Source organism: Gossypium hirsutum, chromosome D06 (genome assembly GCF_007990345.1).
Source record: "Gossypium hirsutum isolate 1008001.06 chromosome D06, Gossypium_hirsutum_v2.1, whole genome shotgun sequence".
Taxonomy (NCBI): Eukaryota; Viridiplantae; Streptophyta; class Magnoliopsida; order Malvales; family Malvaceae; genus Gossypium; species Gossypium hirsutum.
The window spans coordinates 45,411,463-45,435,287 of NC_053442.1; the positions used below are offsets into that span (position 1 = coordinate 45,411,463).

The 23,825-nt window shown below is 30.3% G+C and overlaps 1 protein-coding gene across 1 annotated transcript; it reads right to left on the reverse strand.

Moving 5' to 3' along the window:
* Positions 1-2,803: 2,803 nt before the first annotated feature.
* LOC107901815 (uncharacterized) lies at positions 2,804-3,681 on the reverse strand. The gene has a single exon (XM_016827969.2). It carries the CDS (start codon positions 3,352-3,354, stop codon positions 2,914-2,916), a length of 441 nt encoding a protein of 146 aa, XP_016683458.1. The 5' UTR covers positions 3,355-3,681; the 3' UTR covers positions 2,804-2,913.
* Positions 3,682-23,825: the final 20,144 nt, after the last annotated feature.

A 23,825-nucleotide genomic window follows, 5' to 3' on the forward strand; every position in this document is an offset into this window, starting at 1 on the left:
TCTGCTATATTAGATAATCCCAAAGGTGCTTTCAGCTCAGTTGATCCAATGCATGAGGTAGGCCTAAAAACAACGCCGCGGTGTAAAATGAAGTACATTTGTCTTCATCTTCTGTGTTGCATTGAATATAGTTTATTTTTCAGTAACCATCTGAACGTATATATCTGTAGATTTCGATCCATATTATTCCATGCATAAACAATGTTAAATAGCCCACTTTTTTTTTTCTTTTTGGTTTCAAATGGCTATTCAACTCAAACAAAATATCCAAGTGCTTTTCGCTTTTTATTAAAAATGATTTGAGGGTAAAATATCAAAATTGTCCTCATTTATAAAAGCTTTATGGTTTAATGAATTCACTTCTAATAACTACATGCATTTTTTTTATATTCGGTATATAATTATATTGTTTTTTTATATTTATTTGAAAAAATATACCGTTATATATTTAAACATGTGAGGGTTATGTTGGTATATTATTTTAATATTTAAAATATACCTTATATATATAAGAGAAGAATGGAAAACAAAAAAGAAAGAAAAAGAGGAGGGGAAAAATGAGAAAGTGTTTTTATTTTTACTTTTTGCACATTTGAAGTATTAAAAATTTATTGGTTACTAATTTATTTTAGCTGTTTTTATATATTCATATCATATTTAGGTTTGGCCTAGGGCTAGTTTGGGAGTGTGGTCACTTAGGGTTAGAAGGGGTTTTAAAATTTTTTTCCCCAAGTTTTAACATGAAAAAAACTCTAGCATTAAATTTTGTGATAGACGCTTCATTATAGGTAGAGATAAAAAAAGACCCCAAGTTTTTTTTTAATTTTTTTATTAGTATATATTTTTATTTTATTGTATTATATTTTATAATTTTTTAAAAAAAAATCTTAATTTATTGTTTAACCTAGGCCCTAAAATTATTAAGAATGGACATGATGGCATTCATTTTATATGTTTTACATTGCATTTTAATATATATATATACTTTTCATAATTTGTTGTAATAATTGAATTTAGTGAAAATATTCATACGGCCTTGTTGATAATTTTTAATATAAATGTTTACCGACTTTTGCAGGTTCATGTATTAATGTTGTATCAATTTCTAAACTTCTATGTTATCCTAACTTATATTTTACAAATGTTATTCAAGTTTAATTCTAAATTTAATCACATAAAATATTTAAGTAATAACATTTTAAAAACATTGCTATCAATTGCTCAACATATTTTGAAATTGATAACATTTTAAAAATGTTGAGTTTATAGTGTATGGATAATCTCGAATGTCCGAGTATATTATTATTGTTGATGTTTACACCATTATTCATTTATCAATATTAGTAATTTGATTAACTACATGAGTTGAACAATTGATTAAAATGTGATTAATGCCATTGATGTTATTGTATTAATTGAAATTGTTTTATTGTTACTATATTGTTACCTATAAGACTAGTAAAGCATGAAATTGTTTATTTTATAAAAATGTTTTTAAAATGTTATTACTTAAATAAACATTTTTATCAATTGTTTAAAATAATTTGAAATTATTTTAATATTTAAATTATAACTTATATGTGTATAACATATATCAGAGAAGAAAAGAGGGAAAAAAAAAGAGAGGAGAGGAAAAAATGAAAAAAAGTTTTTATTTTTACTTTTTACACATTTGAAGTATTAAGAATTTATTATTATATGTGATGTGCGTAAAAACCACAAATTTAAATACAATTGTGTGTTTAAAAATAATATCTAATAAATAATGAAACAAAAGATTTGTTACTAATTAATAATAATAAGAAATGAAATATGCATTATATTAAAATTAAAAATATTAGATTAAATTGGTCAAATCTCAATCAATAACATTATTAATATATATATACAATTGATGAAGGTAATAAGTATGTAAAATAAAAATAAAAAGGGCTTAAGGGTGTGAAAGGCCCTCAAACTTTTTTTAAAAAAGCAATTAAGCCTTTGCTTTTTTTTTTGCATTCAATTGGGTACTTGAATTGACCGTTAAAGCTAACTACCCCTAATTTTTTCCAGTTAAAGCCACCCCGTGCCATAACCATGGCGTGACAAGTGGCAAAAAAAATTATAAAAAATAAAAATCAATAAAAGTTATAAAAATTATTAAATTTTAATAAAAATATAAAATATATTTAAAAATGATTAAAAAATAGATTTTTTTTATTAAAATCGTAAAAAATTATAAAATTTTATATATTTTTTCAATTAAAGCTATCATGTGTCGCAACATAACATGAAATGTGGAGAAAATTAATAAAAAAATAAAAATCAATAAAATTTATAGAAAAATTATAAAATACTTTTTTTAATACAATAAATTTTTTTTATAATTTTTAAGCGAATTTTATATTTCTTTACATTTTTTTTATAAGATTTTATAAAACTTTATAAATTTCCTAAATTGAAAACATCACCGGGCACAACCAAAATAAAGAACCCTAATGGAAATGAACAAATGACAGGTTTGTTAAAAGTAGTGTGATCTGATATAATTTGTTGCCAAATTTTACCTTGCATACCATATATTTTGCTGAATGTGTGGTGAGTAGCATTTTTTGGGGGGTAAAGTTAAAAATAATGGTAGAAATAAAAATTATAGCTCTCTTGATTTTGCAATGATTGACCTGGTGAGCTTATAGTGTCTAATGTGCAAGGAAGAGTGTGCAGTAGATTTCATTATGTTTGGGGAGAAGCCTTGAATTTCATTTCACGGAATCATTAGCATTTTAATGGATAGTTAATAAGAAAAAAATAGCAAGACGGATTGAAGAATCTTCAAATTCTGATTCATACCCAATCATCTTACACTGAATTTCAAATCAACTTCACCAAAATGTACACCATACCAAGCAGCAAACAAAAACAAATTCAAATCTAATCATACTTTTCTCTCCAAGAGTAAACCAAAAAGAATACCCAAGAAAAAGCCAACAATATGTCACCAACCGTCTGTCGGAGCCAATCCCAAGCCAAATCCTCTACTCTTCTCTCGAACCAGAATCTCCACACCGCCACCGAACCATGCAAAACCGTGCACCCTTTGGCAAAGAATGATTGGAACTCTCTGTCTTTAACAAATGAGACCATGAAAAGCAAGAACCCCACGGCGAACAATAGCAGACCCGCGAAGGAATCGGAGGTCCGGATCAAGAGCTGATCGTGTGGAGTGGATCCCAAGAGCTTGGTGGCCGTCTCGATCCCGTGGGTGAATGTGTACATTTCTTTCATGTAGAACATCATGAGTGCGCCGCTTGATAAGGCGATCACCGAGTGGAGGAGACAGATCAGCCTGAAAGCTGCTGCTGATGTTGACATTTTTCGGGGTGGGGGTTTTTTGTTTGTGTCTACAAGGGAGGGTGATCAGTGGTTCGATGAAGAAATAGACATGATTGTAGTGGAAAGAAAACCCTAACCCCAAAACCGAATGAAATGAGAAGAAAGAGGAAGATGAATAGGAAAGAGAAGTGATTTTTGGTTAGTTCCAGTTTTATTTAATTTCAAAAACGTTTATAATAATAATTATTATTAACGTTTGAAATTAATCGCTAACTTCAGCTTAGCTTACGCCAGTTTGTCGGCCGGATTACTCCGCGCTTCCATCTCCTCCCTTTTTTTTTTCTTCAATTATTATTTGACTTGTAAGTTTCATTTTTATTTTAAACAACTTAGCCTTTCTATTTTCTAAAATTAAAAATGTAAGTTTTTCTATTAAATTAAAATTGCTACCATCTGAATTTTAAAACATCACACCAGCAATTTTTAAAGAATAATTTTAAGGTGAAGTTAACAATTGGACATGAATTTTAAAATCTGTAAAATATATGATTAAATTTCATGAAATAAAAATTGAGGGACTAAATTCTAAATTTACAAAAAGTATAAAAACTTGTAGCATTTTTAACCATTTTATAACGAGAGTTTAGATGATAAATGGGTTTCTTGAAATATGTTTTAACTAAAAAATATTAAATCTTTTGGTGGTGTTTGGGAACTAGAATTTTAAAATTTAAATTTTGATTTTAAAAATAATGTAAATTAAGTAGTAAACTATTTAAAAATACAGTATTCATGATAATTTCTCGATTAGATGGTTCTACTATATGCTTCTTTAGTAATGAGTTTGCAATTCTTAAAATATTTTTGGATTTGACAAATCTATGTTTTTGTACTTTGCTACTATGTATTTGAGTTAATTGCATCAGATATCCCCAAATTGTGACCCTCATTCTAGATTGATTTTAAACTTTAAAACGTTCTAATTACATCCCTAAACTATTAATATTATACCAATCAAGTCCTTTCATTATTAAAACTATTAATTTAACCATTAAATTACACGGAAAATCTTATGCAACTGAATTTAAAATGAAAATTTTTAAAGAAATAGAATGTTATTGCATAAATTTTAAAAGTAAAACTAAAAAAAAAAGAATAAATGATAAATCTTCTATAAAAATCTATTTTTTTACCATATTTATTTTTCTTAATCATTTTTCATTTTAAATTATGTTACATAAGATCTAACATGTTATTTAATAGTTAAATTAAAAATTTTAGTAACGAAAGGACTTGGTTGATATAATTTTGATAGTTTACGGATTAATTAGAATGACTTGAAATTTAGGGATAAATTTAGAATGAGGGTCATAGTTTTGGGATGTTTGGAGAAATTAACTACATATTATATTGAATCACAACTAACTTGTTCATAATATATGCATTTCATTCTTACCATTTACATATTATATATTTTATTTCGAAACATAAATCTTTTAAAGGTTTAAGTTTGTCTCTAGTCCCTATGTTCTTTAGAATTTTTTGAAATTTAGTCCATTCATTTAGTTAAAATGCTAAATTTAAATGTGCTGGAAATTGGAAATTGGAGTTCAAATTTTAAATCAAAATTTTTAAAACTAAAACACCGAATAATCATATTTATTGAAAATCCAATAAATTTAATTTTGAATTCAAACAAATATAAAAATTAACATTTTTAAACCCAATAAAAAATCAAACTCAATAGTAAGTTAAGACAATTAATATAAATGAAATTAAAACTTATTATACTTAATTTTATTTTAAAAAATCATAACTAACACTCAACTAAAACTTTATTATATTACTTCCATCAATTGTAATTTGTATATCAATTGAGTTGGTGTCATAAGTTAATTTGATCTATATTCTGACAATACAATAATAAGTAATATATTCTTAATTTGATGTATTTTTTTCATTTTAATATCATTTTTATTAATTTATTTATTTCAAACTATATATTTCATTATTTATTATGTTATTTTTAAATACATTATTTTCACTCGTAATAAAATTTTTAATAGAATATAATTTAATTGATAAATTCAATATTTATTTAAAATCCACTTTTATATTTATAGAATAATGCAAAAGAAAAAATTAGGTCATGTAACTGATAAAAGTTAGAAAAAATTAGCTCACAATCAGTTACTGCCCTTCTTAAAAAAAAAAAAGTTAGAAAATCCCAAACCTATGAACAAATAAGCAAAAAATCAAAAGAGTTGCTGGTTGGAACTTTTGAGAATGTCAAAATCACTTTAATTTGACAAATCTGGAAATTGGAATCCAGATCCTTCTTCAATTTACTTTAAATTTAGAAAAAGTAATTATTTGATTTTTTTTATTTATTTTTACATTTTTCATCAAGTGTTGCTTGTGTAGCATCGTGTATTATTTAGGTAATAATTACCATCTCTTTCACCACAAATAATTCTAATTCTTTAGACATATTTGTTTGATAGAATAATTATATTATAATTCTCTATGTCATGTTTGGTAGTACAAATTGTAATTAAATCGTTATATGATTTATATATATATTCTTAAAATATTAATTATTATAAAAATTATTAGTATGATAAAAACAATTTTTTTTAAAAAATAACAAAAATTCAAATCAAATCACCATATGTATTATGTTAGTCTAAAAAAGTAGATGATAATATAATTACTAATAAAAATAACAAAAAAAATCACATGTATTATAAATTTTATATACTTTTCGAAGTATGGATAATCTCAATTCTACCTATAATTGAAGTTATAAAATATGCAACATGCTAGTGTCACAGGGTTAGAACTTTAGGCAAGCAAACCACGTAGTCTTAAGTGATTCCTTTACTTCAAATCTGCCCAAGTCAGCCTATCTCTCGAAAATACAAGAATTTTCAAAGAAATTCTCTAAGGCACTGAAACAAAAAGGAAGCAAACTATCAAGCGAAGAAGCGAAAAGCGAACATAAAAGCCACGAGAAAATTAAGCTCACCAACTGTTTGAGTAAATGCTCTCAAAATATTCTAATACTTTGAAGAAATACAATTGAGTGATTACAAATGAGGGGGAAGGTCTGTATTTATAGTTGAGTTCCCCCAAATCCAACAATACAATTTAAATTACATCGAAGGGCAAGATCAAAGCCTATGTACAATATTCACCATGATAACCCTAATTTCACTGAAGTGTTTCACTGGGCCACCAAGGCTTCAAGTAGATGGGCTTATCCATGTGTTCCACAACTTGGGCCAGTTCAAATGGGTTAAATGAGCCCTATTTAATTAGTTGACCTCCAAGGGTGATTCTGTGCGCAATGGTCACAAGCTTTAATTTGCGACCCGTGACATTCTCCCTCACCTATTCTCGTGATTCCCTCGTCACATCCTTAGAATGACACTGGTTTGATTTGTCTTGGAACTGCCTTAATACCTTAGTTGTTTCCCAACTAGTCTCTTTATTAGGTAGTTTTGCCCTTCTAAACATTTGCCTTGGCTTATGTCTCTTCCTTCGTCTTATTCGAATTGTCTCTCTCGTTTGTACATCTTGTAAGAGCCTGCCACTCTTGGTTTCCCCCATTTTTGACTTGCCTTGATTGGGATCCCCTTGATCTTGATCCTTACAAATAAGCTTAGGCACACTCGCACTAAACATTGGGTTAACCTTGAGTAGTCACCAACTCTGATTTGTAATCCCCTCAGCTTACCCGCTTTAGAACTCTGAAAGGGCCCCTGTGTCTTTGCCAAGCCAATGGTAAGTCGTAATGAAAAACACTAGAAAAATGTTTGCAATGTACCCTGCTCATAGCATTTACTCGTTTTGATTGCCTAATTTGCATAATCACTTTTTCCACAAAGTTTGATGCACAACCCACCTTTCTAATAGGTGGTAGCCTTACTAATAACTCAACAGGCTTCACATTAGTTTGCTGCAACTCTAGCATTTCCAATGGGGTCTTCATAACAACCCAATTCCCAGTGATGTCGAAAATAGTAGTTTTGGGACCACAATTTTGACGTGTCAGCCTGTAAATATTAATTATTTAATATTTACAAGGGCATTAGTGTTGTATTAAATTTTGGTTGAGAAATTTTATCATTTAGATAGTTAATTAATTAAAAAAGATTAAATTGAAAAAGATGTAAAAGTTAAACCTATTAGTTAAAAAGAACTAAATGATTATAGAACTGAAAATTCATGAACTAAAATGATAAATATACCATGTAAGTAAATGTAGTGGACGGTTGGTAAGTAAATAGTGTGAAATTTGGATGTTTACTTAAGAGAAAAATAGTAAATAGATTATAAAACTGAAATTAAATAAAAAAAAAACAAATCCTATCATCTTTCTCTTTATTTTTGTCGAAATTAAGAAGAAAAAAATAGCCATGGGAGAGTTTTGAAGGTTCAATCATTTAGTGTGTTGCATGTAAGTGATTTTATTATTTGTTTCTTGTAAATTTGACATTTTTATTTAGTTATAGCTTAAGTTAGCTAGCCCAAGGATTATTTTGTGAAATAGTCAGATGTTTAGAAATTTATCATTAATGATTTTGAATGTTTTTGTTGTTAGTTGGTGTTGTTGGAAGCTTAGTTGATAAATATGATCAAATTGTAAAGTAATTTTTAGTAAATTTGACTTTAGAGACTAAATAGGAAAAATATAGAAGTTAGCTTGATTTTTCTTGAGAATCCTTGGAATTTATGAGTTGTAATAATATGAACAAAAAATTAGTTAAATGGGTTTTTGTATTAATTATGGAAATTGGCTTGTTCAATATTATGGACTAAATTGTATTAAATGTAAATATTTGGGGGAAATGTATAAATATTGTAAATATAACATTAGATGTATCAAATTGAGTAGAATGTGAAATTGAGGCTAAAAAATAAAATAAATTATATTATAGATCAAGATCAAGTTGATAATCGTGAAAAAAGGAATGTTGTGGATTAGTTCATGAACTTTTGCTATTTTTACAGTTTGGCCCTGGTAAGTTCGTATGGTTAAATTTTATTATAATTTAAATATTAAATTGCTTGTGGATTGAAAATTATTAATTGACTTGAAAGTATTGAATTGTGGTAAGTGAATTGATTTGGGAAAGAAATTGTATTAAATGTTGTTAAATGATAAATATGTGAGCCGATGAACGTAGGATAGGATACGATTGGCATGCCAAAAGGTTATATCGCGCATTGTACTGGATTGTTTGATGTTCAGATGATGATTATGAATTCATTCTTGTTTACTGAATATATTGAAGTTCAGCATTTGTTGTGAACTATTGCGTTATATTATAGTGTTTCAGGTATGTTTTGATGGCGAATGTAAAGCGTGCCGAAGTGTGTTTTGGAGGGATTTTAGCCTACGGGCTTGGACTTGGTGCCCAGGTGTGTTCTCAGTTGGTTAGGTCATTTGAGCGATTTGGTGTGTTTGGTTGGTTAACTGTGTATCCGAATCCATTACAATGTTCATCGAGTATAGTTAATGATATAACATATTTGATTGAATTGATTTAGTTGTATGCAAGCTTATGACTCATCTGTGATTTGGTTATGAATGGCAAGACTATGATTTATGACATTTCTGTATTATGTATTGATTAAGTTTATTTGGTAAGTTAATTTTTTAATCCGTGGAACTTACTAAACTTAAGTAAGCTTACTTGTGTTCTTTTTATTGCTTTCTTGTAGATTTGTTTTTAAGGCTTCAGGCGATCGGATCAACTTCAAGATTCACACTATCCGAAAATCTATTGGTAGTTTTTGAATGCTCGTATTAGGTTATATGGCATGTAATAGGTTAAATGAATTTATGAGGTTATTTTGTGAAGTTGTTAAACTTGAATGATGCTTGTCTTTAGGTATATTTTGGTATATATGAATATGTTGTAGGTTTGGTATATATTTATATTTGGAATTTGTTTGGTATATTTGGTATAAGTTTAATGAAAGTGTGTGAATATGGCAATTTGACTTATAGATTGAAAGGGGTGGTATTTTGGTACGTATCGATATTAAAGATGTTTGAGTACTTTAAATGCAATTATTTTGGTTTGAAATGTTATTTTAGTTTGGATATTGAATTGTGGTGTCAACAAGGACACATTGGTTAGTCTTGTAGATGTTTAAATAGGTTATTTTATTTATCCATTGTAAAATAAGTGGATTTTGGCATGATTTGAACTTTTAAAGATGAGGTTTTACCATTTTAAAAATAAGTATCCATACCAAATGCCTTGGTATTGATACTTGACCATTTGAATAGTTTTCCAATTAAACAAATTGCTAATTTGGTATCGATTTTTATTTGAGTATCAATATCTTTTCATAAAATATTGATACCCTAAAATAAGTATCGGTACCATTGTTTTACAAAGAAAACAATATTCAATTTTGGTATCGATTTTCAAAAAGGTATCGATTTGGTATCAATACCAATTACGCATTTTCATTTTAAACTTTAAACTTTAAATTTCTTTTAAGTAAGTCTTATTCTGAGCTTGAATTTTATCACTAATTAATTTTAGAATTTCTTTTCATATTAAAATTTAATATGTTTGTTTACATAGAATATAAATTATATTTAAATATGTATTGTTTAATAATGTGATTGTTAATTGTAAAATGTTAATGTAGCATCTCTTTACTTGGGTCCAGCGGCCAAGCTGGGTAAGGGGTGTTACATTCTCCTTATCCCTCTGATCTAACAAGTCAATGTTCTTACCACAATGAACATCCTCGACTTGTTGGATTGCCGAGAATAACTTGGTTTCACCTTTCTCATCACAACTCACTAGCAAATGCATTATTGTTGGTGAGTGTCCAAGATACATATGCAATCAGCAAAATGAACCGACATAAATTAATTGTCAAGGAAATTCAAGCCAAGAACAAAGTCATAACCATCTAAATGAATTACCTCAAAGTCTTCCTTGCCTTTCCATTGATTGCTTTGTAGCTCAAATCCTTGTGTTGCTCCCATAGTTGGGACCTCTTTATAATTAATAGTATTGATATTCTTAGTCAATTTGCTAACTGAGGGACCAAGTTTACCTGCCAATTTTTCTGACATGAACAAGTCTGATGCCCCTGTATCAATAAGAGCACTTCTTTGACCCGCGATGTTGATATCCACAAACATCAACCCTTTCTACTTATGATCCTTCTTCACTTTTGCAAAATTGAGTATCATTGATCCAACCCTTAATACCTTTTCCTCATCAGACTTTGCTTCATTTTCTTTACTGAAAGCTTGGATTGCTCTAGACAGTCTCATATCCTATGTGGACCACAACATAAGAAGCACTTCACTGGCTCATTCAATTTTTTTGGGCTTCAACTTCCCATTTTTATGCTTTCCCATTACCACCATTTATGCCATTACTGTTTTTAACATGTCCTGCTTCATCTCCCTTACCATTTCCCTTTTCATTGGGCTTGGAAAAGTCAAACTTATCTTTCCTTAGAATAATCAAGAGTAAAGATTCTGTTACGATTATGGCTTTTTTTAAGTTCTTTGACCCCTCGATGTTGCAACTCTTGCTTCGCCTAAGGATTCAGCCCATCCATAAAGGAGAAAAATGCCTTATTCTCACCCAAATTGGAAATTTGGAGCATGAGTTCACTGAACTCTTTCACATACTCCCTAACTATGCTTTGTTGCGTAAGCCGACACAACCTAGCTTGAGCTTGACGATAATCCATAATTCAAGGTTGATTAAACTAAACTATACCTAAAAGGACTAAATTAAACAAAATTCAAAATTAAAAAAGTATTAATTCGATGAAAAGAGTCATCAACTGATATCCACGTTGCTAATTAATTCTCATATTAGGGATCTAAATTGCTTAAACTCCTAATTTGTCTAATTTTATCCCACTATCATCATTTTAACCAATTGGATGATTTAGCCTAATTTATCTCTCGACATCACTAAACTAAATCGAGAAAATTAATTTTTTTCACAATAGAATTTGCTCTTGGTCTTACCTATCTAAATGTTCCCTTAGAGTTGTCAATTCTAGGTTTTTGAAGTTTATTCAATTTAGCTCTCAACCCTAAAATTAACCATGCAACATTTCAATCAATCAACAACTATAAAGCTTAGTTCCTACTCATCATCAAAACACAAAGCCCAACCAATTTCATGCAAAATTGGATCATCAAATAACAATAAAAGAGGTAAGGGTTGAGAAATGCTTATTGAATCTTGAAGAAGTTCTTGATGAAAATGAAGGCAAGAAAGAATGTTCACAAATCCAGAACCCAAATTAATACTATGCACTTTTGATAACTAAAAACATGTAGATATATTGAATATTTTGAAAGAAAACTCAAAATAAAAATATAAGTCATTGTATCTTTTTGGAATAAAGATAAAAGTGCAGCAAAATAAAGAACAAAACAACAAAAATAAAGACTAATTTAGAAAAGGAAAAACCTAGGAATCTAAACTGATTAAGAGAATAAAATATGATGATAAAAGGATGTCTAGATTTTTGTTCCATAAAAATACCTTAAATACATAAGATTTCCTAACTCTAACATTGACAAAAATGCCCTTAAAAATGTGATGATTTGAGTTGAGTTTGACACAAAATTGCCCTTGTAGTATTTTTACATGTTAGACTTAGTGTCATGACACTCATGCTTAGGTGTTGCAACACGCAAAGCAGTCTACAGAAAAGGGGGCATGTGAGCACTTGGTGTCGTTACACACCCTTGTTGGTGTCACGAGTTTGTTAGCAGGCCATTTGGTTCATTCCACTTCAAAATTTGACTCAAAGTTGTAACCTTGCAGACTTGGAGTCGCGATCTTGGGGCTCAGTGTCGTGTCACCCAATGCTTAATGTTGTGACCTCAACAGCAAGCCACCTCCAAGGTGAGTTTTGGTGAAGTTCAACTTCCTCAGGGTGATGGCGAATCAATGTCGTGATACACATATTAGTTGAAGTTCTCCTTGATGCTTGACCTTAATCATCTCCCTACACAAGCTCAAATCAAACACCAGACTACTAATGACATAGTTTTGCCAATTTAGGTCTAAAAAGTTATAAAAGCTAACATTTAAACTAAAAACTAATAATAAATAAAAACACATTAAAAGACTTTTAAACTAATTGAGAACAAGCTTATTAAGCACATGAGAAAGCTTAATTTGACATATTAAATTACGACAGATCAAACTTCGCCACACTTAAGTCTTTGCTTGTCCTCAAGCAAATACTCAAGACACCACACATGCAACTAGACGACCCTTGAGCAATGGTGAGACATGAGATTTGATCAATAGATATGTACAATTCAATCAATTATTCTAACATACAACTTAAGAATGATGAGTAGTAAACTCACAACTTTGAGAGTAAATCAACTTGGTTCACAAAGTTACAGAATGAACAAACATAGAGACAATCATGCAAAAGTATTGTAGTTCATGTTATTCCATCAAAACAATATATATATGATGTATATATATAAGAAGGAATTCAACTCATTCATTTCTCAACAAAGTGTTGCAAGTTAGGCCTTTATAAACAGAGATGTTAAGGTTGGAAATGACTTCTAGGCTTATAACAGTAACAACCCGGTTTTTAGTGGAGTCAGAAAATCCAATTTTTGAATCTCATTTTCATAAACCGATTCCATAAATATAAAATAGGAATATTTACAAAGTTGATATAAAAATATTGTAACAGTCCGATTTTCAGTGGTGTCGAAAATAATAGTTTCGGGACCACAAAACTGATGAGAAAGTTCATATAATTAGTATTTAAATTATACGAGTCTATAATAATTTTTATATTAAATTTTTATTTAAGGAATTTTAATTAATTGAATTAATAGTTAATATGACTGGTTTAGCCAAAAGTCAAATGGTTGTTGAAAATGAGGTATTGGGGTCTTGTTTTCATAATTTAAGACCGTAAATATTTTTATTGAATATTTACAGAGTTGTATTATATGTGAATTGAAGTTTAGTCCGGAAATTTTGATAATTTATTGCTTATTTAAGTTAAAAGGATTAAATTGAAAAATAAGTAAAAGTTAATTGCCATAGATTTAAAATAGTAAAGGGATCAAAATGGTGATTAAACCATGGTCAAAAGGTCCAAGCGGTGGTGCATGTCAATCATTCCACTAACTTTTGGGTTATTTATTCATTTAGTCCTAATTAGTTTAAGGCTAAATTGTAAATAAGTTTGTTTAATTGGATTTTAATATAATTGAAGGACCAATTGTGTATTTGGACCCTCATTAAATGACCTAATAATAGAAATGATGAGGAATTCATTAGGTTGTGGTAAATTGCAATTAAATCCTAATTAAATAAGGATTTACAAATTAGTCTTTTTTTCAGTATGATCGAAAATGATGGTTTCGGGGCCACAACTCCGATGTTTCAGGTTATAAATACCAAGTGTCGTATTAAAATTTGGTTAGGAAATTTTAAAGTTTGGATGGTTAATTAAGTAAAAAGGACTAAATTTTAAATATGGAAAAGATGTATTTATTAGTTAAAAGGGGTAAATTAAAGGGGTTTGGATGGTAAATAAACCACCGTTACCCACAGTAGACGGTTTTGGCTTTCATTTAGCTAAAATTTCATGAATTAATTGAGGGTAAAATAGTAATTAAGTAAATAAATAAAATTTAAATGAATTAAAAGCCAAATTAGCTAGGAAAATTTCACTGCTTCTTCTCCCAAAGGCCGAAACACCACTGTTAAGGGGAGAGCAAGCTTCGACTAGCTAGGGTTCTCTATAGGGTACGTGTTTGATGTCCGTTTTTAGTAATTGTTATGTTTTTGAGCTCGTATTAGTTTAATCTAGCTAACCCGTAGACTAATTTGTAAAACTGTAGTGGGACCGAAAACACAGTTGTCTGATTTAAAGCTACCGCATCTGATATTATTTCTGGTACGTTCTATCTCTTTGATATTATTTATTATATATGCACTGGGTGATATTGGATGAACCTACTCATATATTTGCATTGTATTAGTAATGGATAATGATCTATTTCTTGAGTCAAATGAGTTTGATGCTTGGGTCATAATCCATTGGAATATAGTATAAAGATTAATTGGGCATGCCAAAATTGTCTACTGAAAATCTAAGACTGTGATTTTCTTATTAATTTGATGTTACTACCATTTCATGAATTTGGTATTACTCTGGGAATACATTGGCTAAAGTTATATAATACTGTAGTGAATTGGAGACTAAAATGAATTGATTGAAGTGTCAGACTGTTATAGTGATTAGAGTTGAGCCCGATAAATCAGATAGTACAAACCAAAGTTATTTCAATTATCTATGTACAGAAAATGTTTTTAAATGATTGTAAAACATTTCTGGTAATATTGTTTGGACTAACTAATGTCTCTATTAATTTATGAATTTGATGAATCAGGTTATTTAGTCTTATATTGATATTTATATATAGTCGTAGTTATGTTTATTGATGGTATTCTGATCTACTCTAAATAGAATCTGTGCATGCTGAATAATTGAGAATTGAACTATAGACTTTATGTGAGAAAATAATTTATGTGAAAATTAACAACGGTGAGATTGGCTCAGCGAGGTTGGTTTCCTTGGTTACGTAAATCTAGTTGATGGGTTTGTGTAAATCTGGGTAAGAATATTTCTTATTACTATATGGAAAACTTCGAAAAATATCTCTTGGAGTTCCTGTATTGACCTATCCTGAATTTGGGAAGAGAAATGATGATTACAATAATAATTTTGTATTTTTTGAATTAAAAATTGAACATCAAGTACCGTTGGAATTATTACAGCCCGATATGATTCCTGAATAGTGAAAGCCAATGTCAAGTTCGTGTCATTTGAGATTGTTATGGGATTTTTATCTTCCATATTCGGATGAACTAGTAATAATTTTAGTTCATGAGGCAAACTTTAGAATAAACAGGTACTGCTAGGTAAAAATTTTAAGGACAAAATTTTTGTAAGTGGGGGAGGGTTGTAACAGCCCGATTTTTAATGGTGTCGGAAACAGTAGTTTCGGGACCACAAAACTGACGAGAAAGTTCATATAATTAGTATTTAAATTATACAAGTCTATAAAAATTTTTATATTGAATTTTGATTTGAGAAATTTTAATTAATTGAATTAATAGTTAATATGAGTGGTTTAGTCCAAAAGTCAAGTGGTTTTTAAAAATGAGGTATTGGGGCCTCGTTTTCATAATTGAAGACCGTAAATATTTTTATTGAATATTTACAGAGTTGTATTATATGTGAATTGAAGTTTGGTCTGGAAATTTTGATGATTTATTGCTTAATTAAGGTAAAACGATTAAATTGAAAAAGAGTTAAAAGTTAATTGCTATAGTTTTAAAAAAGTAAAGGGACCAAAATGGTGATTAAACCATGGTCAAAAAGTCTAAGTGGTGGTGGGTGTCAATCATTCCACTAACTTTTGGGTTATTTACTCATTTAGTCCTAATTAGTTTAAGGCTAAATTATAAATAAGTTTGCTTAATTGGATTTTAATATAATTGAAGGACCAATTGTGTAATTGGACCCTTCTTAAATGGCCTAATAATAAAAATGGTAAGGAATTATTTAGATTGTGGTAAATTGCAATTAAATCCTAATTAAATAAGGATGTACTAATTAGTCTTTTTTTAGTATGATTGAAATGGTGGTTTCGGGGCTACAACTCCGATGTTTCAGGTCATAAATATTAAGTGTTGTATTAAAATTTGGTTAGGAAATTTTAACGTTTGGATGGTTAATTAAGTAAAAAGGACTAAATTGTAAATATGGAAAAGATGGATTTATTAGTTAAAATGGGTAAATTAAAGGGATTTGAATGGTAAATAAACCACTGTTACCCATAGTGGACGGTTTTGGCTTTCATTTAGCTAAGATTTCATGAATTAATTAAGGGTAAAATAGTAATTAAGTAAATAAATAAAATTTAAATGAATTAAAAGCCAAATTAGCTAGGAAAATTTCATTGCTTCTTCTTCCAAAGGCCGAAACACCATTTTTAAGGGGAGAGCAAGCTTCGGGTAGCTAGGGTTCTCTATTGGGTACGTGTTTGATGTCCGTCTTTAGTAATTGTTATGTTTTTGAGCTCGTATTAGTTTAATCTAGCTGACCCGTGGACTAATTTGTAAAACTGTCAAATGTTATGGATTGTGCCAATAATGAATTTGAGATTTTCTTGAAGTTTTATGGTAAAATATTAATCTTGGTTTCTAAATAGGATTGTTTTATAAAGTAGTTTTTTTGTTAATTTTAATGTTCAAAGACTAAAATGTGAAAATAGTAAAATTACAAGGACTTGGTGTGAAATAATTGCAAATAGGGGCTGTTAGGAGACCATTAATGTGTCAGCTATATTGGGTTTAAGGTAAAAATGGTTAATATGCATATTTGGGGATGAAGAACTAAATTGCATAAAAGTAAAATATTTGGGGTAATTCTATAAAATGTAAAAAAGGACTTAAATGCATAAAAGATTTAATTTTATTGTTGGATTCTATTAATTAAATGAAATTAACATTTTAGATCAAGAATGGGTTGAAAATTGAGGCATAGAGAAGTTGCTGAATAGTCCTTGTACTTTTGTAGTTACTGCAAATCAGTTCGGTAAGTTCGTACTATTATTTCTATAATATAATGATTCTTTTTATACATTCTTTGTTATATACTTAAATTCATAGTATGCTTAATAATTGATTGGTTGAAAATATCTAAGAAATAATTAACTAACGAGTTATCAGGCTTTGAACCGGTGAATACTAAATGAATATTCTGCTCTATCGATACATACCATCATGATGGCTGAAATCCTGCATATGTTGTGGATTCTCGACAGTTTGTGTGAGTAGCATCGTAAATTGGCGAATTGAATGGCTACTCTGTTATGATGGTATAGATCGTTCAGATAGTCGAGATCCTACATATGGTGTGAATTCTCGACAGCTTGTGTGAGCAGCATCATGAACCGGTTAAATGACTGAATACTCTACTATGATGAAACAAGTTATTACGATGGCTGAGATCTTGCATTCATTGTGGATTCTCGTCAGCTTGTGTGAGCAGCCTCGTGAACCGGTCAAGACTTTGTAACTAGCTCAAACGAGCAAGATTCTATGCTTACTGAAATGAGATCATGCCTTACCGGAATAGGAAGAATTTGAGTTATGGTAAGGTATAATACTCACCCATTGTGAACCGTGTTTGATAGGGATTACGTTGCTATTTCTTATAATTGAACTTTTAAATTTGTTGGTAAGATTTATCATTAATTTGGTGAACTTACTAAGCTTTCATTAACCTTACCCGTGTTTTGTTCTATGTTTTGTAGATTTTGTTTTGGGGTGGGAAAACAAATCAGCCTACAACATCACACTATCTCAAGGACCCTTTGATAGATTTTGAAACAACATGGCTTATATGGCTTGTAATAGGGCTATTGAATATGTTTTGTGATTGATTATGTGTAAATTGTTGTATAACTTGCTTACTTGGAGTTTTGTGCTCTAAGGTAAGTACATGTTTGATAACATGAGTCATGCTGTAGCATATGTAAGTGTGTTGAATGAGTTGGAAATTAGTATGGTTTGAGTATGACATGATTAAGGCATTTTGGTTGTGGAAGCAAGACCTTGGATGTGCATTTGTGACTTGTATGTCAATTTAAAGTAAATAATTGACTAGGTGTTTTAGTTGTGGTTGTAACAGCCTGTTTTCAGTGAAATCAGAACAGTGGTTTCGGGACCACAAATCCGAGTTCGAAAGAAAATTTATTTTAATATTATTTTATGATCTGCATTATGATTGAAATATTTCATGAAAATTTCGTAAAGAAATTTTACTGATTTTATGTCTAATCCGATAAAAAGGACTGAATTGCATAAAATGTAAAAGTTAAGTTCTACTAGCTAAAAGTATCAAATAGCTATGGAATTCAAAATATGAGGTCCTTATATGGCAATTAGACCATTAAGTGGAGTTAGCAGATAATTATGATGATTCATCCATGGAAATTTAATTAAAGAAAAGCATGAAATTAGAAAATAAAAGATGAAAAGATGATGGGGAATAAAATAAGAAAATATCATCATTTTCATCATTTTTTCCAAAAATTAAATCCATGGAAACCCTAGCTAAGAGAAAAGAGCTCAAGGAAGCTTATTTAGCTTAATTGGGTAAGTATTCTTATCTCGTTTTTAGTAATTTTCATATTTTCGAGATCGTAATAGCTTAACCTAGCTATCTTGGGGATTAATTTGTAAATTTATTAAAGTACTAGGGTTTTTTCCATGGATGAGTATGCATGAATTATGAAATTTATGATAGAAAATGAAAGGTTGTTGATAGGTAAACAACTTTTGTAAAGTGAATTTTGATGAAATTATGATTTAGGGACTAAATTGAAAAGATGTAAAATTCATGGAAAAATTTTGATTTTTGTGAAATACATGGGCTGTAAATGTTATATGTAAAAATTTACTAGGCTTGGAATAAGGATTAAATTGCATGAAATTCATTTTCTGAGCCTAAGGACAAAATTGTAATTAATTAAAAGTATAGGGGTAAAATGGTAATTTTGCCTAAGATGTGAATTGGATGGAATTGTATGTGAATTTTATTAAATTGAGTTAAATTTACTCGTATAGATCTGGATAGACCTAGTTCAGAATTGGATCAGGGAAAACAAAAAGTATCGGAATAGTAGTTTACGAACACGAACATTGTCGAGGTAAGTTCGTGTAACTAAACTGTGTACATTGATATGTTTGAATTGAATGTTGTATATATATGAATTGTATAATTGCCATGTACATGAAATTGATTGCACATATGACAAAGCCCGATAAATATTAAGTCCGTTTGAATAAATGAAATTCGATGGGATACAGGGTTCCCGAATTGGTTGTGGTCCTGCATATGTTGCGGACACACCATAGCTTGAAAGAGCGTCCCATTATTAGCTCTCATGAGCATCCCGGTCTATGGCCCTCTCGAGCTTCCCGTTATATGGTTCTTGCGAGCTCCCTATTAATAACTCTTCAGAGTATCCCGATTGGTTGTGTTTCTACATGTGTTGTAGACACACTACAGCTCTTATGAGCGTCCTGCTATATGGCTCTTCGTGAGCTTCCCGATAATTGGCTCTCTAAAGCTTCCCGATATGGCTCACTTGAACTTCTCGATATATGGCTATTCAGAGCTTCTCGATTAATGGCTCTTCTGAGCTAACCGTTATAGGCTCGCATGAGCCTCCCGATTATGGCTCTTATGAGCTTTCCGTTATATAGCCCGGATAAGCTTCCCGTTACATGGCTCACATGAGCTTCCCGTTATATGGCTCAAGAGAGGACTTCCTGATTATATGCTCTAAAGAGCATTCCCGAATATGATTTGACAGATTACAGATTTGTACACTTCGAGTGTACTACCCGTGTATTCATCGATAGTTAATGATTCAACAGGAAAAATCCTGACGTGAGAAAACATGAGTTTTAAATGAATTGTTTTCCGTATATCCCCGAAATACATGGAATTGATATATGTGATTTTAAGACATGGAAAGTTTATGAATATGGAATTTTTTTTACATGATGAGCTCATCCTTGTTTCTTGGAATTCATGTGAATTACATGACTAACAAGTTTGATGAGAATATGTGTTTAGGCTATTGGCTAAATTGTTTTGGATGTATTATGTATGCTTACCTTAAATGCAATTGAATGGTAAGTTAATTTCTTGTTATACGAACTTACTAAGCTTTAAAAGCTTACTCTGTTTTATTTTCCTCTGCTCTATAGTAATTCGAAGGCTCGTTGGGTTGGAAGCTTGACAGAGATATCATCACACTATCCATCGACTCATCTTGGCATATTTAGTAAATTAACTTTGGGTATAATGGCCTGTATAGGATAATTTGGCCAATGTTGGCATACACATGTTTTGGTTGTAATTAATCATTAGAATGGCTTTAATGGTCGTGTTTTGATATATATAGTATTATCATGTTTGAGGTATGATTTGATTATGCATATATGCATTTGGTATCTAGGTAAGTATAAGTTTTTGAATGACATAATAATAAATTGTCTATTAGGGTGCCTAAGAGCACATTGGTTGCATGTGTAATATGTTAAATTTAAAACTTGGTTTTGGCTTGGTTTAAATGTCTTGAATTGGTTGGTAAATGTGTTAAAATGTTGATGTAGGTGGAAGACAAGTTTGGGTGAGAAATAAGGCTTGGAAATGACCTTATCTTGTCCACACGGGTAGAGACACCGGCGTGTGTCTCAGCCATGTGTGACACGGCCTAGCACATGGGCGCGTGTTTCGACTGTGTGTCCCCTGCATCTTTAAAATTTCAAAACAGAATGCTCAAGTATTTTCACACGGGCATGTGCCTCAGTCGTGTGTGTCAACAGCTTGGCACACGGGTGTGTGACTTTGCCGTGTAAACTCTACACCTTAATTATGCAATTCAGTATGCTCACACGGCTTAGCACACGGGCGTGTGGCTTGGCCGTGTGACCTAAGTCAGTAACCACCCTAATTTGGACACAGGCTGGGATACGATCTTGTGTCCCTACTTTGAATACCATCGTGTGTCCCTACTTTGAATACCCACACGGCCTGAGACACGGGCGTGCCTCTCAACCGTGTGAGATACACGGCCTAGCCAAACGGGCATGTGTTCTCTGTACCTTGGAAAATTTTTAAAATTTTGCGAAAAATTCTCTGAGTTTTCGATTTAGTCCTAACTTGATTCTAATATGCATTTTAGGCCTCGAGGGCTCTTATAAGGGACTTTATGATTGAATTCTGATTTGAACACTGTATGTTGTGAAATGTCTGTTATTTGTTCTATAATCTCTGGTAATGCTCTGTAGCCTTGTTTTGGCAACAGATTCGGGTTAGGGGTGTTACAGTGGTGTCATTGATGACACACTGGTTTGGAACTTAGACTAATTGCTTTGCCATGTTTTGAGCATATTTGAATGTACTTTAAAGGTTAGTATGCATATACTTTGGGTATGTTTAGATACACAAGCATTTGGGCATGCAAAGGGAAAGTTTTGGGTCATTTAATAGTGCACATGGCCTGGTGCACGAGCTGCCACACGACCGTGTGTCACACACTGGCAGCCCACACGGGCATGTGCCTGGGCGTATTAGGTGCAGGGTTCACATGGTTTGGCACGCAGGCTGAGACATGGGCGTGTGGGAGAGCCACACAGCTGTGTGACCCCTGTAGGTGAAAAATTTTCAATTTTTCTTGAAATACGATGATTATTCGTAAACTATTTTTAGGGCCTCGAAGGCTAGATTTAAAGCCTGTACATGTATATTTTATTTCTTTCGAACATATCTGTATTAATGGAATTTATTTGATATTTGGATACAAATTGTGTCGTAACCCTATTTCAACGATAGAAAAGGGATATGAGTGTTACAAGTCCCAATTTAGTTTTGAACTTATTCGAAGGCTTTTGTAAGCCCGGTTAAGGCTCGATTTTGATTGTAATGCATGCTTAACATGGAATTAACTTGTATTTATTAATTATTGAGTATTATTGAATAAATCACTTGTGAATGTTTCGGTTTATTGTTGTAGCATCCTATAGCTTGGGTCCAGCGACTTGGCCGGGTATAAGGTGTTACAAATATATTGAAGTTCGATTAAATAATTTAGATGAAAAATAGTTAATTAAAGCTTTGGGACTAAATTGTAAAAGTGCAATTGATATTGAGTTTTAATTAAGAAAAGATTTAGGAACCTATATAAAAATTATCCAAAAGACTAGAATGGTAATTAAACCATTGTTTTCTTATATTTAGTGGATGATAATGACATATCCATTTAGTTTAATTAAAATTTAAATTATTATACTTAAACCATAATTAAGTTCATTAAGATTAATTAATTTTAATCATGGTATAAATATTAGCTCTAGTGGAAAAAGATGAGAAATATCATCATCTTCTTTAGTTTCTCCACAATCCATCATTAACACTATAAAAATTGGTTTTTCAATGGTATTGGAAACAATAGTTTAGGGACCACAATTTCGACGAGTGAGTCCGTAAATATTATTATTTAATATTTATGAGTCAAATATGATGTTATAATAAATACTGATTGTAACACCCTAAACCCGACTCGACTCACAGCGTCTGGATCTCGAGTGTTACCAAAACCATTTAACAAATTTAGTAAAACAGTTAATAATCACTCCGTTTTATTTAAAATCATTTCTCATTATTTTAATGAAAGAACACATATTAAAGAGCAGAGGAAAACATCTAAAAATAATATTTACATTAGACTTATTACAATACAAATGTTTACAAAAGACAGACTCTATAGGTGTAGTCCTAAAATACGCCAGGTTTTCCAAAACAATCACTGTATACATAGTATCCTGTAATGCCCTGAATTTCTTAGTTTTGAATTGCTAAATTATGTCAAGTAAATTGATCCGGTTTAGTGGTTAAGTGCTTTGGATAAATGATATCCTCTTATCGTCATTACATGATAAATGATTTAATTATTATTTATTAGTGATTGATTTTTCATGAAAGAATATGTAATGATTACCATTGGATAAAATATGATCATATTAGGAGAATGGATTTATCCCAATGAGATTAAGGGTATCCTATGAGGGTAAAACACTTATTATAAAGTCATTGGATGAACAATTATTGAGTAGCTTTCATAATGATATATAATAAGAGAGAGCTTAATCATGATATTTTAGTGGAATAACTTAATGATTAAATAATGTTGTAATTAATAGATGAAAAGCCGAAACTTAATTACAAATCACTTGAGCCCTAATTATATATGTTCAATCGGTCCCTCCACTAGCTCGAGATAACTAGAAACGAATTGCATGTAGAACCAATGTTATAAAATAATGAAAACGATGAAGTAAAAGAAATATCATGTATCATTATCCGCATAGAATGTGTTTTCTCGCTAAGTACAAAAAGATGACTTATAAATTAATTTAATTTCTTCGAATTATCATTGAATTGAATGTTATTAAATAATTGAAGTTCAAAGTCATAATTGAATTAATTAGTCATCATGAATTTATTGAATAAGACAATTAGATATGTTTTCTTTATAAATTCTAATACAGTAAGGTTGTCATGACTTTAACGAAATTAGAATTGGATTGAGAAAATAATTTAATTGAGAAAATAATTTAATTAATTAAATAGTATTTTGGTAATAGAAAATAAATATTAGTTTGGATAAAAATCTAGATAGAACATATAATTAGATCCAATACATAATAGAGCCAAATAAGCTTTGTTACTGGATAGCGGCGGCAAACCCTAGTATTTTACTAGGGGTGTTCTCAACCCTTATGTTCTAGCTTTACTGGAATATTGTAGTTTTTATTAAAATATTATTATCTAATTGGACTTTATTTGAATAGAACTAT